Source organism: Plutella xylostella, chromosome Z (assembly GCF_932276165.1).
Source record: "Plutella xylostella chromosome Z, ilPluXylo3.1, whole genome shotgun sequence".
In the NCBI taxonomy this organism is placed as follows: Eukaryota; Metazoa; Arthropoda; class Insecta; order Lepidoptera; family Plutellidae; genus Plutella; species Plutella xylostella.
The window spans coordinates 14,736,791-14,753,098 of record NC_064012.1 but is presented as its reverse complement, the minus strand read 5'-3'; the positions used below and the strand labels follow the sequence as shown (position 1 = coordinate 14,753,098).

The 16,308-nt window shown below is 42.7% G+C and overlaps 2 protein-coding genes across 2 annotated transcripts in view; one reads left to right on the top strand and one right to left on the bottom strand.

Moving 5' to 3' along the window:
* Positions 1-9,386, bottom strand: part of LOC125491253 — a 56,030-nt gene extending 46,644 nt beyond the window's left edge. Inside the window, exon 1 of the mRNA XM_048632771.1 lies at positions 9,015-9,386. The gene's annotated coding sequence lies outside the window, so the exon portion shown is untranslated. The remainder of the gene's footprint in view (positions 1-9,014) is intronic.
* Positions 1-16,275, top strand: part of LOC125491255 — a 34,360-nt gene extending 18,085 nt beyond the window's left edge. Inside the window, exons 4-11 of the mRNA XM_048632773.1 lie at positions 1,033-1,465; positions 3,054-3,262; positions 3,643-3,819; positions 4,113-4,292; positions 5,621-5,800; positions 6,120-6,430; positions 7,878-8,068; positions 15,820-16,275. Coding sequence (XP_048488730.1) covers positions 1,033-1,465; positions 3,054-3,262; positions 3,643-3,819; positions 4,113-4,292; positions 5,621-5,800; positions 6,120-6,430; positions 7,878-8,068; positions 15,820-16,156 — 2,018 coding nt within the window. The 3' untranslated portion in view covers positions 16,157-16,275. The remainder of the gene's footprint in view (positions 1-1,032; positions 1,466-3,053; positions 3,263-3,642; positions 3,820-4,112; positions 4,293-5,620; positions 5,801-6,119; positions 6,431-7,877; positions 8,069-15,819) is intronic.
* The last annotated feature ends 33 nt before the right edge of the window (positions 16,276-16,308 follow it).

The window sequence follows — 16,308 nt, the reverse complement described above, 5'->3', positions numbered from 1 at the left end:
TCTACTCAACCATCAAGCATGTCAAGTACCTAGATAGATATACACACACAGTCAAGTAGGTGAAGAAATTGAATATCTCCACTCAAGGAGTATACTTTACACATTGCCCACTTCGCAAATAAACCGTCAACTGTCGCGACACTCGGCGGTTCCCACATGCTCGCGAGTGCCAATTACTAAGAAAGTTCCTGTTCTCGGCATCAAGATGGCGCTCCAGTTGCCCCCCAGGCGTGACGCGCGCCCTCAGGTGCTAAATGTTACAATAATTAATAGCTCTCCACTACTCCGTGACGTGGTGTAACCACGGGTTTTTATTTTCTATTAACGGTAACCGGCATTCGTGCGATAAGAGCGCTTTGCGCATCGAAGGTGGGTTTTGACATTCGTGTGTTAGGTTGAAGTTGGCAAAAAGTGTTCGCATTGATTAGATAATCAGCTAGACCTGACTACAAATAAATCAGCGTTAATAGCTATCTCGGAAGTAAGAACAGACAGCAGAATTTCTAAAAGCCGGCGATGTCAACAAGCGAGCAACAGGTTTGTCTGTCCTGGATACCGCGCGGAGAGAGCGCCTCCGTCAAACCCTCGGAATTATCCACCGATTGTGGATAAGCTTGAGCGCCCCCAAATCGCAACTTGTCAGTGAAAGTTCCCCGCGTCTCGACAGCCGCCACGAAAGTTCCCCACAATAGAAAGATGCCACACGACTCTTTATTAAATTAAAAGACATAATTTGTTATGTCGCACAGCCTATTGTGCGAATATCAAAAGAATTACCGGTTGCACGCGCACGCGCAAGACGCGATCGAATAATAACGGATGCGGCGAGATTGAATAAATGCAGATGTCGGTTACAAGAGAATAAATCTCGCAGTTTTATGTAAAATCTTAATGATATTCAAATTGATTGAATGCTAAAACCGCATAATCACGCGGATAGAAAACACTACATTACTACGCGACTTATTCAATCTCGCACCTCTGTCCGGAAGTGTCTCTGTTACCTCACTTTAACCCCTCGTCTGTCTGCAGGAGCGAACAAGCCGGCGGTGATCGTGGTGCGCGTGGGGAACAACCGCCCGGACCTGGGCACCAACCCGGTCTGCAACCGCTTCACCGGCTTCATCGAGGAGGGGCAGCCGCTGTTCCTGCCGTGCAACCCGCCCATGCCCGGCGCCTTCGTCAGCGTGCACCTAGAAGCTTCGACTCCGAGCCAACTCTCCATCTGCGAAGCCTTCGTGTACACCGACCAGGCTCTTCCTATCGAGCGCTGTCCCCAGTTCCGTGACCAGCCCCCCGGCAGCACGGCTACATACAACGGGAAGTGCTACATCTTCTATGACCGGCAGCCGGCCGACTTCAGAGATTCACTCGCCTTCTGCCGCTCGCGAGGGGGAACCTTGGTGGACGAGAGCAACCCCGCGCTGCAGGGATTCATCTCCTGGGAGCTGTGGAGGCGACACAGGTATATAAACCTTCATAATCTCTTTAAGTACCTAATCTACCTTGTCTCATCTGCGAAGCGAATAGCTACATAAGGAAGTAAAACTCTCACGGCGAATGCATTTACCTGTGTCTCGTCATTTGTGTATAATATTATAGTTTGAAATGTGCGCGTCAAATTGATGGTTTTATCGCGTGGGTGAAAGTGGGCCGACTATTTTGGATAGCGGTCCCCCGCGCTTCTTTTCGTTTTGTTACGTAGATTCGTAAGACGAACGATCTGTTTGTAATTATAGATATCATATTGCATATTGAAATTGGAATGGGCACAGGTGTTTATGAGTTCCAATTTACAGTACAATGCAAGTAATAGTGAGAATGTTGCGCGTCCGTTATCGCACTCATTCCGCGCGCTCCATCGCGTACGGTGTTTGCGTGGGGCGCGGCGATCACTACAGCGGGTTTGCATACACTCGCTGGGTGTCCGGGCCAGGCCTCCGCGGCATGATGGATGGATGACGACGCGTGTGAGTCCCGTACGCCGAGACACTCCGTTATACTTGCAGAATGACCGATGTCGCACAACGGGACAGGGCGAGCACTCTGGCTTTACGAACGCCACGTTTTACCTAGCTGCCAATCCACGGCTGCTTCTAGCGGTAGTGTTTCCTCAGTCGAGTCTCCGGGGTAGGCCCTCTCTTGCGTACGCGCATTGATCGCTGATGGCCGCTGATGCGGGCGCCAATCAAACCTCGCAAACCTTTACGAAACATCCTGGTAACATTGTTGAAGCGTTTTTCCTAGGATGTTACGTTTTAACGTAAACGTTGCTTCACTATGGTTTCTTTGACCTGACTAAATATGAGTAGACACCAAGTCCAAGTATACTTAGACTTATATATTTTACAAACATCATACCTACTCTTAACACTATCATCGACGAATGTAAGTATACTTTCAGGGTTGCTAGCGAATTATTCCGAAGTGTTGCAACGTGATTGTCACCGCATTGCGATGTTTGGATTGTACGCACCTATACTCTAGGTGCTGTAGGTAATCATCCGTTGCATGGTATGCGGCAATGGCTTGCGAAGTTAACACCAATGATTGATAAATGGCATTTGGCGATTGTTAGATACATACGAGTACTTACCTATTTGTCCTGTAATGTGAACGACTAAAATGCTGCGCTGTTTACTGCCTAGTTCTCCGTCTGCGAAATTTAATACTACCATACATTCAGAAATTATACTTTTGCAATGCATTTACTATAGATACACACACAATTGAATTTATGGACATATATGTACTATACCTACATAGGCCCTTACATTGAGCATGTACCTCTCAGCAAGTCAACAGACACAATCATAATATTCACCTCATCCACCACAACTGTGCATTTTATAATCATTTTAATCAGATCCCATACCACCATCAATCTACTGCTCAAACCTGCGCTGTGATATTCATAAGAGTACATATAATAACTGCTATTTATAGCTTGTCAACGGTAGGTTGAAATGCAACCTGTATAAACGATGGCCCTGTTACTCTTTCCTCTATGCCCCATAAATCTTCCCCTATCTGACCATACCTCTCGTCTGCAGAAGCGACAGCAGCAGTCAGTACTGGATGGGCGCAGTCCGCGACACGCAAGACTCCAACAACTGGAAGTGGGTGAACGGCAACGACATCACGGTGTCCTTCTGGAGCGCCCCCGGCGGCGGCGAGGGCTGCGCCCGGTTCGACGGCAGCAAGGGCTGGCTGTGGGCCGATACCGACTGCAACGCCAGGCTCAACTACATCTGTCAGCACCGTAAGTTGATTTGAAGTTTTTTTACATGTCTTTAGCTTTGCGAAGTGCGTTGCGAGCGAAATTTGTGTTTGGATTGTGGTGCGCGAAGTTATGCTTTCATTTTTGTATGTAACATGTTCAGTAGGGTGAGGGATCTAAGTTCATTATTTACAGCCAGTAAACTTTGAATTCCAAAATTTCCACGCCCAGGAACCTTTGGACCAATGAAGAGTGGGATGTAATAAATATCCTTAAAATCATCTCTCAATCTCAATGAAAAAAAACTAATGGTGAAGCAAGATTCAATGGCGTACCAAAGACAAATCTTACCACAACCCTGAGCCAACAAAGCTGAGCGCAACCCCATCCACTTCCCGCCTAACCCGCCACTTCTCCTCCAGAGCCCAAGGCGTGCGGTCGTCCGGAGCAGCCGCCCAACTCGACCATGACTTCAGAGTCGTTCGAGGTGGGCACCAGCGTGGAGTACTCTTGCGACGAAGGTCACCTGCTGGTCGGGCCCACCGTGCGGACCTGCCTCGACACAGGGTTCTATGATGAGTTCCCGCCGGTTTGCAAACGTTAGTATTGCATCTTACCTGGTTACCCCTCTTCCATATTGATTATTTAGCTACTTCTGTTAGTTTGTCGTTCGCTCACTAAGAAGAAGTACTTAAATCGTACCTACTGTTCAGATTCTCTTACTATGTGTAAAAACGACAGCCAATTAGCCTAGTTAATTGTGTGTATTGGTTGTATTTTATATGAGATCAATATAAGCGCTCTAAAACCGATTATGCTCTTCGAATCGTCTAAACACCGCTTCATCTCTTTTACTTCTCCTAGCTTCTGACTCAATCCTTCCACCCAACAGGCATAGAATGCGGGTACCCGGCGGAGGTGCCGCACGGCTCGTACGTGCTCCTGAACGGGTCGGTGAGCTACCTGTCCCACGTGCAGTACTCGTGTGAACCCGGGTACGAGATGGCGGGCCGCGCGAGGCTAGTCTGCGATATAGATGAGCGATGGAACGGACCCCCGCCGCGCTGCGAGAGTGAGTATACCTAGATGTTGTAGCTCCTGTCGTATTAACTACTAATGTCTGCAAGCTGAGGTGGCAGTGAGCCTTGAATACCTATCTGAAGAAGATCTATAATCAGCGAGCAAATCCACCGGTTGCCAGTCCGCTGACTTTTAAGTGCTCCATTGGCGGTTTAGACCTTAGGCTCGCGAGTTCGTTGCCGCGATCATCGGTAGGTATAATAGTGGTCAAGTGCGTACCACGCTACCTGTAGGTACGTCCAACACCTAGTGGCCTACCACTCGAGAACTCGTCATTGGAAATATTTAGTGGGTTCTCAGCATATACATAATAATATAACCTACTCGTATCATCCGCTAGCCGATTAACAAATAAAAAAAATATAGGTACGAGTGGGTTTCAAATGAAAAATGTCGGGTCATGCTGATCCCGCACCAATCCCAAACATAATAAAACACGGTAGAGGCGTAACACAGTACGATTGGCGAAAGTATGTCGACCATCGGAGGCTTTGACTGCGTTTTATCAATGATGAAAATATAGACGTTCAAATTAATAAGTAGGTACCTACGTTGGACTTCGAACTGGAATATTTGATCTCATTGTCGATCCAGTAACTACGATCTATGTACTTACCTTTATAATTATTTATGTCTATTGAAAATTTAACAACCCGAACGTTAACGTCTTAAAATATTTGCACACCCTAAATGCAAAGAAAGTCTACAGAATCCTTAGTTCGTATATTGTATATTGTACAAGTTCAAATACCCTATCTACCTCTATACTCGTAGTAGTTGTGAAAGTTGAGACAAGCCTACGACGTCCATCTTTGGTCACTCACGCGCCGTGCGTTTCTGTCCACTGTCTGTTGAAATATTCATACAAACATTAGCGAGGTCCGACACGAATAATGCCATTTTAGGATGATTCATGACAAATCCTGGTAATTCCGCATTGTTTAAAACACGACATACTTAAGTACATAGGATGTGTTATGTACTTGCCATGTTGCAACTATACGGTACTATATGGTACTATACCTACCAACAATCGCTGCTCGAATATAGTTAGTTAATCGCGTGATCGATCGATCGCTATCGATTTGAATCGTTCGTTTCGTTACTGAGATAGAGGTGATAAAATCACAGTAGGTGGGGTAGATAAGAGCAACCTACCCCATATTTTTATAAGACATATTGTTGAACTCAAGTCTGGGAAAATAACCGGATCCCTCTCAAAGTAACAATGCTAAGTCACGTTTCTATATCCTAGACTGTTCCTTACTTCCTACCTATCGAATGTATCCTTTGCTCAGCATAATGTTTCTCCCCCCTCAGTAATCCAATGCGAGCCGCCGGGCGAGGTCTCCAACGGGCGGGTGACGCTCAGCCACAACACCAGTGTGTTCGGCTCAGTGGTCGAGGTGTCCTGCGCCCGTGGCTACCGGCTGGTGGGGCCTCGGAGGGTGGCCTGCCTCGCTAGCGGACACTGGGACAAGCCCATTGCGAGATGCTTGCGTGAGTTGAGACTTGGTTGCTTTGCAGATGATGAGACAAGTCCCTATTAGATAGCGTCTAAGAGATGGCAGAGATGGTTTGGTTCAGACGCTTATGCAGAACCTGACATCCAGTCCAGTTGGGAAGAAAAAATTATAAGAGTGATGTTTTCTACCTATTGCCCCCTTACCGCCATCTCTTTTCTTGTCTTGATATGGCTTTGATTCCGGGCGGAAATATCAGCTTCAGTACCTTCGATTTCTAAATTCGCTGTATAGCTGCATTATTACCGATCTCGTTCAATATTCCCTTTGCTAACAACCTGGTTCTAACTCCACAGCGGAAGAGCGCCCAGTGACGTCAACATCTACCACAACCTCCACTACAACAACAACCCTGGCCCCTCCAACCACCCCGCCGCCCACCACCCCTCGCCTCGTGCTTCCCACCCGCCCTCGCCCGCGCCCCTCATCACCAACCCCATTCTCCACCGCCGACTCCAAGCGGAACCGCCCGAAGCCCACGACGGAAAGACCCGAAGTGTCCACGAGATACGAGCGGCCTCCTGAACGGAAAGTCACTGATTCGAAGGAGTCGCCCGCCAGCCATGTCCCGCATATTATTGTGGCGTCGCATCCGAGAGAGAATCAGGTACGACGAATACACCATGCAGCTCTAGCGCTAACTACAACTTTCCTTGTACATACATCTGTTCTTAAAATGTCCTAACGCTCCTGATGCCATAAAAACGGGAACACCCAAATATTCCGAAAAACTTTTTTCCGAATTTGAAAACACCGAATATGTAATTTACGAAATATTGCAATACCGATTTTTTTAAATGCCGAATTCTAAAAATCACGTAAATTATAATTTCGAATATTATAATCACGAAGATTTGTTATTACGATTGTCAAATACACGAACGTCAAAAAATACGATTACTTAAGCTTACGAAAAATAAAATACCGATTTATTATAATCACGAAAAATTCAAATCCCGATCGAAAATGTGATAATTCGTGATTTTGACAAAAAAACATAAACGTCTTAAAAACCTTAGACCCAAAACCTAAAGATAGGTGCGACGACGAGCAAAGCGAGGAGGAGCGTGTTAGGTGCACATAGATATTGAAAAACAAAGCGGAGCGTTTCAAATATAGAGCAAAACAATTGCTCGGAATTTTATGGTGTTTAACCTTAAAAACCTTAGGACCTAAACCTAAAGGTAGGTGCGACGACGAGCAAAGCGAGGAGGAGCGTGTTAGGTGCACATAGATATTGAAAAACAAAGCGGAGCGCAGCGAAGCGGAGCGGAGCGCAGCGAAGCGGAGCGGAGCGTTTCAAATATAGAGTTAAAATATTGTAAGTAGAAAACTATTTGTAGTATTTACTGTTAAGTAACACAACAAAGCAATAAAATTGCTCGGATTTTTACGGTGTTTAACCTTAAAAAACCTTAGGACCTAAATCAGATAGGTGCGACGACGAGCAAAGCGAGGAGGAGCGTGTTAGGTGCACATAGATATCGAAAACAAAGCGGAGCGCAGCGAAGCGGAGCGGAGCGTCTCAAATAATATAGCTTAAAAAATATTGTTAAATTGTATACGGATTATGCTGTTAATAAACACACTATTCTTAATAACTATTTCTTGTTAACTAAGATACATTCGGGAATTTGTATTTTCGGAATATTAAAACTTCGGGATTCGTAATTTTAACAATTCGATATAATAAAAAGTCGTACTTTTAAAACATCGAAATAATAATATTCGGAAAATTGACTTTCGTCATTTTAATAAATATGTTGTTTGAAATTTCGTTTATTAACTATTCGTGATTATCGTTATTCGGAAACTTAAAATTCGGGATTGTGAATTATTCGGAATTATGAAATTCGTAATTTTAAAAATCGTTATTTTCATATTCGTAAAAAAGTAATTCGGATTTATGTAGTGTACCCCAAAAAAACCAAGCTGAGTGTTGCCAATCAGGCTGTCGCCTTATATTTATGAAGATGGAATTTCTAGTCCCTATTTCAAAGTACCCTCTCCGAAAGTGTTTTTCATTTAATAATTCCCCCCTCGTCTCCCCACAGATCCTGGGCAGCGGCAACAACATCCGCGCCGAGCAGACGCCTCGAGTGAACGTGCCGCTCTCAGTGGACGGCGAGCGTCGAGAGCCAGCGGGGGCTCGCCTCAGCATCGGGGCAGTCGTGGCCCTGGGAGCCTTCGGAGCCATGGTGTTCCTCGCCGCGATACTCACAACCATCGTCATACTGGTCAAAAGGTGAGGCATGGATAATGGTATTGGGGTGCCCACTAATGAACTAAAGCTACTAATGATTAACGTGGAGATTGGGATGTGCGCCAAAAGTTGCCAAATAAATATTCAATTTATTGGGGTTGTATAGGGTACGGTTTAGTACTCATCTACCTGAAGGTGTTCTGATTCATGAAACTCAGGGTTCATTAGGTACATAAACTCAAAGTAAAGATAGGCACCTACCATGTCTCCAATGATCCAAGTCATAAACCCAATGTCAGAAGGAGAACCATCAGGCGTTTTACAGTAATTCTCCCTCCAATATGAGGACCAAGTTTGTCAACACCAAGTAGGTACCAAAGGCTAACTCAAATCAAGGGTTCTGCATGATGACCGATATCTGTCGGCTTTCGGCTGATTGCGAATGCTCTTGCATTGACCAGGCAAGACGCCTATCGGTCGCTGTTGAAGCCAGACTCGAGAGTGCTCAAACTCTGCGCTGCGGAAGTCATAAATCCAGAACCAAACTCTGAAGTGGGGAGGCTCAAACTCCTTGCACCGTTTGCGGTCCAGTTCGTGTAAAGTGTGTTGCTATGCAGCGGCAGCAGCAAGCGCAGCCCGCCGCCGGTGCGCGAGCTGCCGTCGCGCTGGTACACGCTGCTCGCGCTGCCCTTCCCGGACCAGCAGGTGGGCCGGCGCGAGTTCGCGCGCGCGCACCGCCACGCCCACCGCGCCGGACACTTCTCCAACCCGCTCTAGTCCTTCTTCCGAGGTACCAGTTTGTATTTGGAACTGGTGACATGGTGGCTGATTCGATCGTCTCCCGAATAGGTAGCGGATTTAGCGTTGGAATAGATGTCGTGATTGAGATTGTTAGGATAAGGAATTGGTGTTGGTGTCGATAACCAGAGCTGGTCGTAGCTCCGTAACAGAGAATACTAATCTATGTAATGAAGCTTGTAGTACTTACGCAATAGCTTGTAGAAGTAGACGCAGGTAAGGACGAGCGAGTAGTCAGCATCAGCCACTGTGTCATCCATCCGGCACATTGTTCGCACGCAGTCTTCGGTAGCAAGCCGCCATCTTGGATTCACAGTCGAGTCGGACTCATAGAAACACAATCTAGAACCAGCACACTCACGCTAGACACAGTCACAGTCCACCGCATTGTCACACTATTTTCAGATCAACTCAGAAGAACCAGAAGCACGGATCTTATACTAGTTACTGCTCTATGCAAAGAGACCAGTAACAAAAGTTCACAACATTAGATCTGTACTGCCGTCACACGCATCGACACCGCCATAAACAATCCACCTTCCCACCACACCACCCATCAATACAGGCTACCTACCGCTGCTTCTGAAAACTGCGTCTGGTTCCGCACTGCCTTGAATCTTCGATCATATTTCTCTGTCACGTATCATGGAGCTACGGCGACAGCGCTCACCACATCATAACTAACTAGTAGTCCATTCAGACTGCTAAAAAAACATGGCGATTGTGGTGTTTACCACTAATGAGTAAGTTGGTATGGACTATGCAGGCGACCCGACGTAACGGCGGGTGGGGGCATTCGTCACCTAGCCGCCGAGCGGAGCGGTCGCATTGCACCTAGACCATCCCGATATTATTATACAACGAACGCGTGTGTTAGTGCCGTAATAGTGAACCCCACAAACTGGCGACGAAGGGTAATCGTGAGTACCTTATCAATTTATACTCCAAACAAAAAAATCCGGTTTCTAAAAAGGTACCACCATGCTTGTTTACTTGCTGAGAAAATCACAAAAGCGATAAAATATTGCTATCGGAATGGTGTTCAAACGTTACAAATACCTTTGTTGTAAATAAAATGATACTGCCAAGGAATTTCTTGCATAATAAATAAGTACAGATCTTTTTTAGATCAATATCACTAAACGTATTTACTTACATGTTAAGAATATAAGCCATGGGTCATTTAGAATTAACTAATGAAAAATAATAGCACCTATTAGGTACATTAGTACTCATAGGCCCTATAGTACTTACATAATAAGCACACTAAGGTTACATAATAGCTACTTAGTTAAATGTTATTTTGTTAAAATACAAAGTAAACAATACTGAGAACCCAAACTTACTGTATCATACATAACTGCATACCTTTTATGTACATACTATTTATTTGCATTGTTTACCTGCCTACCTACCGGTTAATTAATGACTCGATAACAAGTTGACAACAGTAAATACGTGTTAAATCGATTTGCAATGTTTGAATACCAGAGTTTGACCTTTTCACACTGCCTATTGCTAAATTGCTATTGATATTGCTTGCTTGATTGGTGGTACCTACTGATAAACGGATAAAGTATCATCGACACGGATGATGTTGGGATTACAATTTGATTATGTATCCTGAGACAAGTTGTGAATTGTCAAGTTGTGATTGTATGGAGTATGTTAGTATAAGATTTATTAGGTACCTACTGATAAAGGCAAGTTGAGAATTGTCAATATTCAAAATATTATTAAAATCAGATTAAATAAGACAAGGCCGGTATTGTCTAAATGAGTCGAACTCATTATGAGGCAAGTTGAGAATTGCTAATAGGTAGAAATATGTAATGTATCGAAAAAGCAGTTGCCAGCATGTTGTTACTGTAGTTTCTTTACTTAACCTAATGGCAATGTTGTCATAGAACAATGAGTTACAAAAAACTATGCCGTGGATGGACGGACTGTTTTGTTTATTAAATATAGATTATAATTTAAATGATTTATGATAAAATTATAAATAGATTGGTACTCGCTGTGATCAACACATACCTACTGGTCTAGATTACGTTGCATATTTATTACCAGTATAGTTCCAAGTAGTAGTATTGTTCTATATATTAAATAACATCCACATAGTTAATACGAAATGTAATTAAAAATAATAATAATAATAAAAATACAAAATTTAGAAACCCTTTTTACAAATTAATATAAGATGAATTTTAAACATGCATAAATTACAAATTAATTATAAATTATAATTAAATTTAATAAATATCTATGCTGAAAATGTATTGCCTACTTTTCAACAACAAATGCTGGGGAACTCCTTATTGATTAGAACTACCTAAAATAATAAGAGGCAGGTTATGTACTGTCAATGTTGAAAAACTAACTATCTAGCTCAGTTGTTGTTATCAGACTACAGTATGGCTATGAGCCAAGTTGCCTGATTATAATAATTGTTGCAGAGATAAACAATGGCCCAGCTACCCACACTGGAGCCGTTCGATTGCGAAGGTGATCCCGCGTCGGTTGGCCAACGATGGGAAAAATGGAAAAGAGCGTTTGAACTATTTTCAACTGCATCCAATGTTGATAACGCGGAGAAGAAAAGAGCAACACTCTTACATAGCGGGGGTTTGACCCTACAAGAGGTTTATTTTAACCTACCTGGTGCTCATGTGGAATGCTCTGACGAAAATTCGTCCATAGATGTATTTAAAGTAGCCATACAGAAGTTAGACGAATATTTCTCTCCTAAGCAGAGTAATGTTTATGAACGTCATTTGTTTCGACTATTAAAACAAGAGCAAGGAGAGAAATTCGAAAAATTTCTGATAAGGCTACGACACCAAAGTAAAAAATGTAACTTCGCTAAGGAAGAAGACAATTTGATTGACCAAATCACGGAAAAATGTAGTTCCACAGAGCTGAGAAAAAAAATCTTGACTATAGGTGACGCAGCTACTTTAGATAAAATTATAACAGAGGCAAATGCTATTGAAGCTGTGGACAGACAATTAAACAATTTTAATCCGCGAGATAATTCTGATCAATTCGTTAATAAAATCGGAACAAATAATAATAAAGGTTCACAATGCACAAGGTGCGGTAGCAACAGACACAACAGCGACAGTAGCACTTGCCCGGCTAGAAGTAAACAATGTAATAAATGCAAATATATAGGACATTTTCAAAGTCAATGTAGAACTAGAGCTGATAAAAGAAAACTAGATTTTGATAGAAACAAGAATGTTAAGAAACCCAAATATTATAAAAAACCTGAAAATGGAACCCAAAAAGAGAAAATCGATTATATATTCCATATTGATGATGATGATGTTGTAAACTGTGAGCTAGGTGGAGTCATGATTGATATGATTATAGATTCTGGCAGTAAATGCAATATAATAAGTAGTAAAACATGGACACAATTAAAAGATTGTAATGTAAAAATAAAAAATCAGGTAAAAAATCCAAATAAAACATTTATGGCATATGGGTCACAGACACCATTGACAGTTCTAGGCTCTTTTGAGGCTTGTATCAAAGTAGGAGTTAACTCGAAACAAGCAGTGTTTTACGTTATCAAAGATGGTGAACGAGACTTGTTAGGCAAAGAAACCGCAGTTTTACTAGGGATATTAAAAATAGGACTCGGCATTAATTCTGTTAACGATAAAAAGGATGAATTTCCAAAATTTAAGGATGTGACTTTAGAAATAGCAATTGACAATTCCGTAAAGCCAATAAGTCAACCATATCGTAGAGTACCCATTCCTCTAGAAGAAAAAATAAATAACAAAATCAATGAACTAGTAGCTCTTGGCATAGTTGAACCGGTTAATGAACCATCAGCTTGGGTTTCTCCTTTAGTGCCAGTGATCAAGGGCGATGGAGATATAAGAGTTTGCGTAGATATGCGCTGCGCTAATAAGGCCATAATTAGGGAGAATCATCCCCTTCCCACTATAGACCAATTAATATCTAATTTCCGGAAGTCAACCATATTTTCAAAATTAGATATTTTGAGTGCTTTTCATCAAATTGAAATCAGCGAATCTAGTAGACATATTACTACATTTATTGCAAGCAAAGGCTTATATAGATATAAACGCCTAATGTTCGGCATATCGTGCGCACCCGAACATTTCCAAAAGATTCTCGAACGGATTTTATTACCATGTGATGGCGTTGTCAATTTTATTGACGACATAGTGGTCTTTGGTGCCAATGAGTCTGATCACAATGGTAGATTAAAACAGGTATTGGAAGTACTGAAACATAATAATGTCAGACTAAATGATAAGAAATGCATTTTTGGGATAAAAAACGTAACATTTCTAGGGCACCAACTGTCTGCCGACGGGGTAAAACCGTTGGATAAGTACGTAAAGGTTATCGAATCGTTTAGGCGTCCAGACACCATAGAAGAGATCCAAAGTTTGTTAGGGCTTGTAAATTTTGTCGGAAAATGGATTCCTAACTTAGCAACTATAACCGACCCAATAAGGAAACTTTTGCGGCTCAAATTAGGAAAAAACTCAAACATAGCCCCGTACTGGAAATCTGAACAAGATAGAGCCTTTCAAAAAATAAAAGCGTATCTAAACAACATAAGCACTCTCGGGTTTTATGATCCACGGGACAAAACGCAAGTTATGGCCGACGCTAGTCCGGTTGGACTAGGAGCTGTCCTCATACAGCATGATTCACGCGGGCCCAGAATAATAGCATATGGCAATAAAAGTTTAACTGATACTGAGAAACGTTACTGCCAAACAGAGAAGGAAGCTTTGGCTCTGGTTTGGGCAGTAGAGCATTTTTATATGTATCTATACGGAAAGGAGACTTTTGACCTCATCACTGATCATAAGCCCCTCGAAGTAATTTTTGGCCCACATTCAAAGCCGTGCCCGAGAATAGAACGTTGGGTACTAAGACTACAGTCCTATAAGTACAGAATTGTTTATTGTACTGGGAAAAGCAATATTGCTGATCCTCTTTCAAGGCTTTGTCAAAAAAGCACAAGCGTACCCTTTGAGGAAGATGTAAATTATATTCAGAAAGTAGTTGAATACTCCCGTCCGGTTGCTCTCCCACTCAGCGACATTGAGTTAGCTTCATCAGAAGACGACGACTTTAAGTTGGTTAAAGAGGGACTATTGAGCGGAAACTGGGATGCTAAAGTCAATGGGTATAAAGTCTTCGAAAATGAGCTCAGCATGCACGAAAACTTGTTACTGAGGGGTAGCAAAATTGTAATTCCAACTAAGCTCAGACACCGAGTTTTAGAGGCAGCTCATGAGGGCCATCCCGGCATTGTGGCCATGAAATCTAGGTTGCGCACTAAGGTTTGGTGGCCTAAGATCGACAGGGATGCGGAACTTTTAGTTAAAGCCTGTAGAGGATGTACCCTAGTATCTGCACCAAATCCACCAAACCCCATGAAGCGCCGTGAACTACCAGTCCAAGCCTGGATCGATGTGGCAGTCGATTTTCTTGGTCCTTTACCCAGTGGACACTACTTGTTCGTGATTATCGACTACTACAGCCGTTACAAAGAAATAAAGGTAATGACATCCATAACAGCGACGGAAACAATAAAAATACTTAAAGAAATTTTCTCCAGACTAGGTAACCCAGTAACCTTAACTGCGGACAATGGGAAACAATTTGCATGCGCTGAGTTTAAAACCTTTTGCTCAGAATATGGGATCCGCATGTACAACACCATTCCCTATTGGCCACAGCAGAACGGTGAAGTGGAGCGCCAAAATAGAGACATTTTGAAGCGTCTGAAAATCAGTCAGCTTCAAAAGACCGATTGGAAAGATGACCTTCTTAAATATTTGTCTATGTACAACAGTACGCCCCACTCTACTACAGGCAAAACACCATCAGAACTTTTCTTTAAAAGACAATTTAGGGACAAAATTCCATCTCTTATAGATTTCGAAAATTCGCAGATAGATTCAGATGTTAGAGACAAAGATAGGGAAATGAAAACTATTGGAAAGGAGGTTCAGGACAGGAAAAGAAAAGCTAAGGAAAATGAGCTTGAACTTGGCCAAAAAGTGTACGTAAAAAATTTAGTAAAAGATAACAAATTGACTCCCAATTTTAATCCTGTTCCCCACACTGTAGTGGGTACAAAAGGATCTGAAATAAATGTTAGAAACGATGAAACTGGGCAAGAATTTCGCAGAAATATAATTCATTTAAAGAAAGTTGAGGGAGAATGGAAGGTTTGTGACAAAGGTGAGGAAAATAGTGACATGAATGGAGAAATAGAAGAAGGTGAAGATAAGATGGATTAAAATTTAAATAAAAATGATGAGGAAAGGATTTACATAATTAGAATATGAAATATATAGATTAAGATGATTTAAAGGATGTTAATTAAAATTCATTTAGTGATTAGTTCATTATTTGCCTAATTAATAAAATAACAATATAAATGATAATGTAAATTAAATGATTGTTGATTAACACGATGGAAACATTATGAGATATTAAAATTAATTCTAGAATCAATTGTGTAAAATATTCTAAATCATAGCAGGTACATTTGGCCTCGAAATGATTTGTACAGCATTTGGGTTATTATAATCATAGAGCTCACGAGACAGATCGCTTGGATTGCTTCTTACGTAATAAGCAACAATAAGTGATTAAGATCGTCCTTTACTAAAATTATCATAATGTAAATTATTAAATAAATAATTAATTAATATGTACATTGTGTATCTATTTCTTATTGACAAGAAAGAGATGTGGTGTTTACCACTAATGAGTAAGTTGGTATGGACTATGCAGGCGACCCGACGTAACGGCGGGTGGGGGCATTCGTCACCTAGCCGCCGAGCGGAGCGGTCGCATTGCACCTAGACCATCCCGATATTATTATACAACGAACGCGTGTGTTAGTGCCGTAATAGTGAACCCCACAGCGATGCCACAAATATGCTAAAGAAACCGTCTAATTACTGACGTTTGTATTGCAGAAAACAGCACGACGGCAAACGTTACCGGCACCACGTGTCTCCAGACTGCAACACCGTGGCTTCCCTTGACTCCTCAAGTTCGGAGTCTCGCAGCGGGCTGAACCGCTACTACCGGCAGGCGTGGGAGGAACTCCACGAGGCCACTGGGGCGCGACAGGGGCACCGGCGACACGAGCGAGAGGCGCCGAAAGACGGGTCTGAGCTAGTGGTATCTGATGTGTATCCTGCGCCCCACGCGAGAGACAAGCGCCGCCACCATCATCATCACCACCACCGCGAGCCGCGCCACCCGGACTGGCCGCACCGAACCCACCACAACCACAAACCTAGGTATTAGGTAGTTTAGAAGTTTGTTGCAAGATGGCGTTACGCCATTTTGGTTTTTAGTTTAGTGTTTAAGTTTTAGTTGGTTTTTGATTCATTGATGTTTGTTGCGAATTTACCGGGTAGACGACGCTTTAGGCCATCATGGTATAATAATGCCTTCAG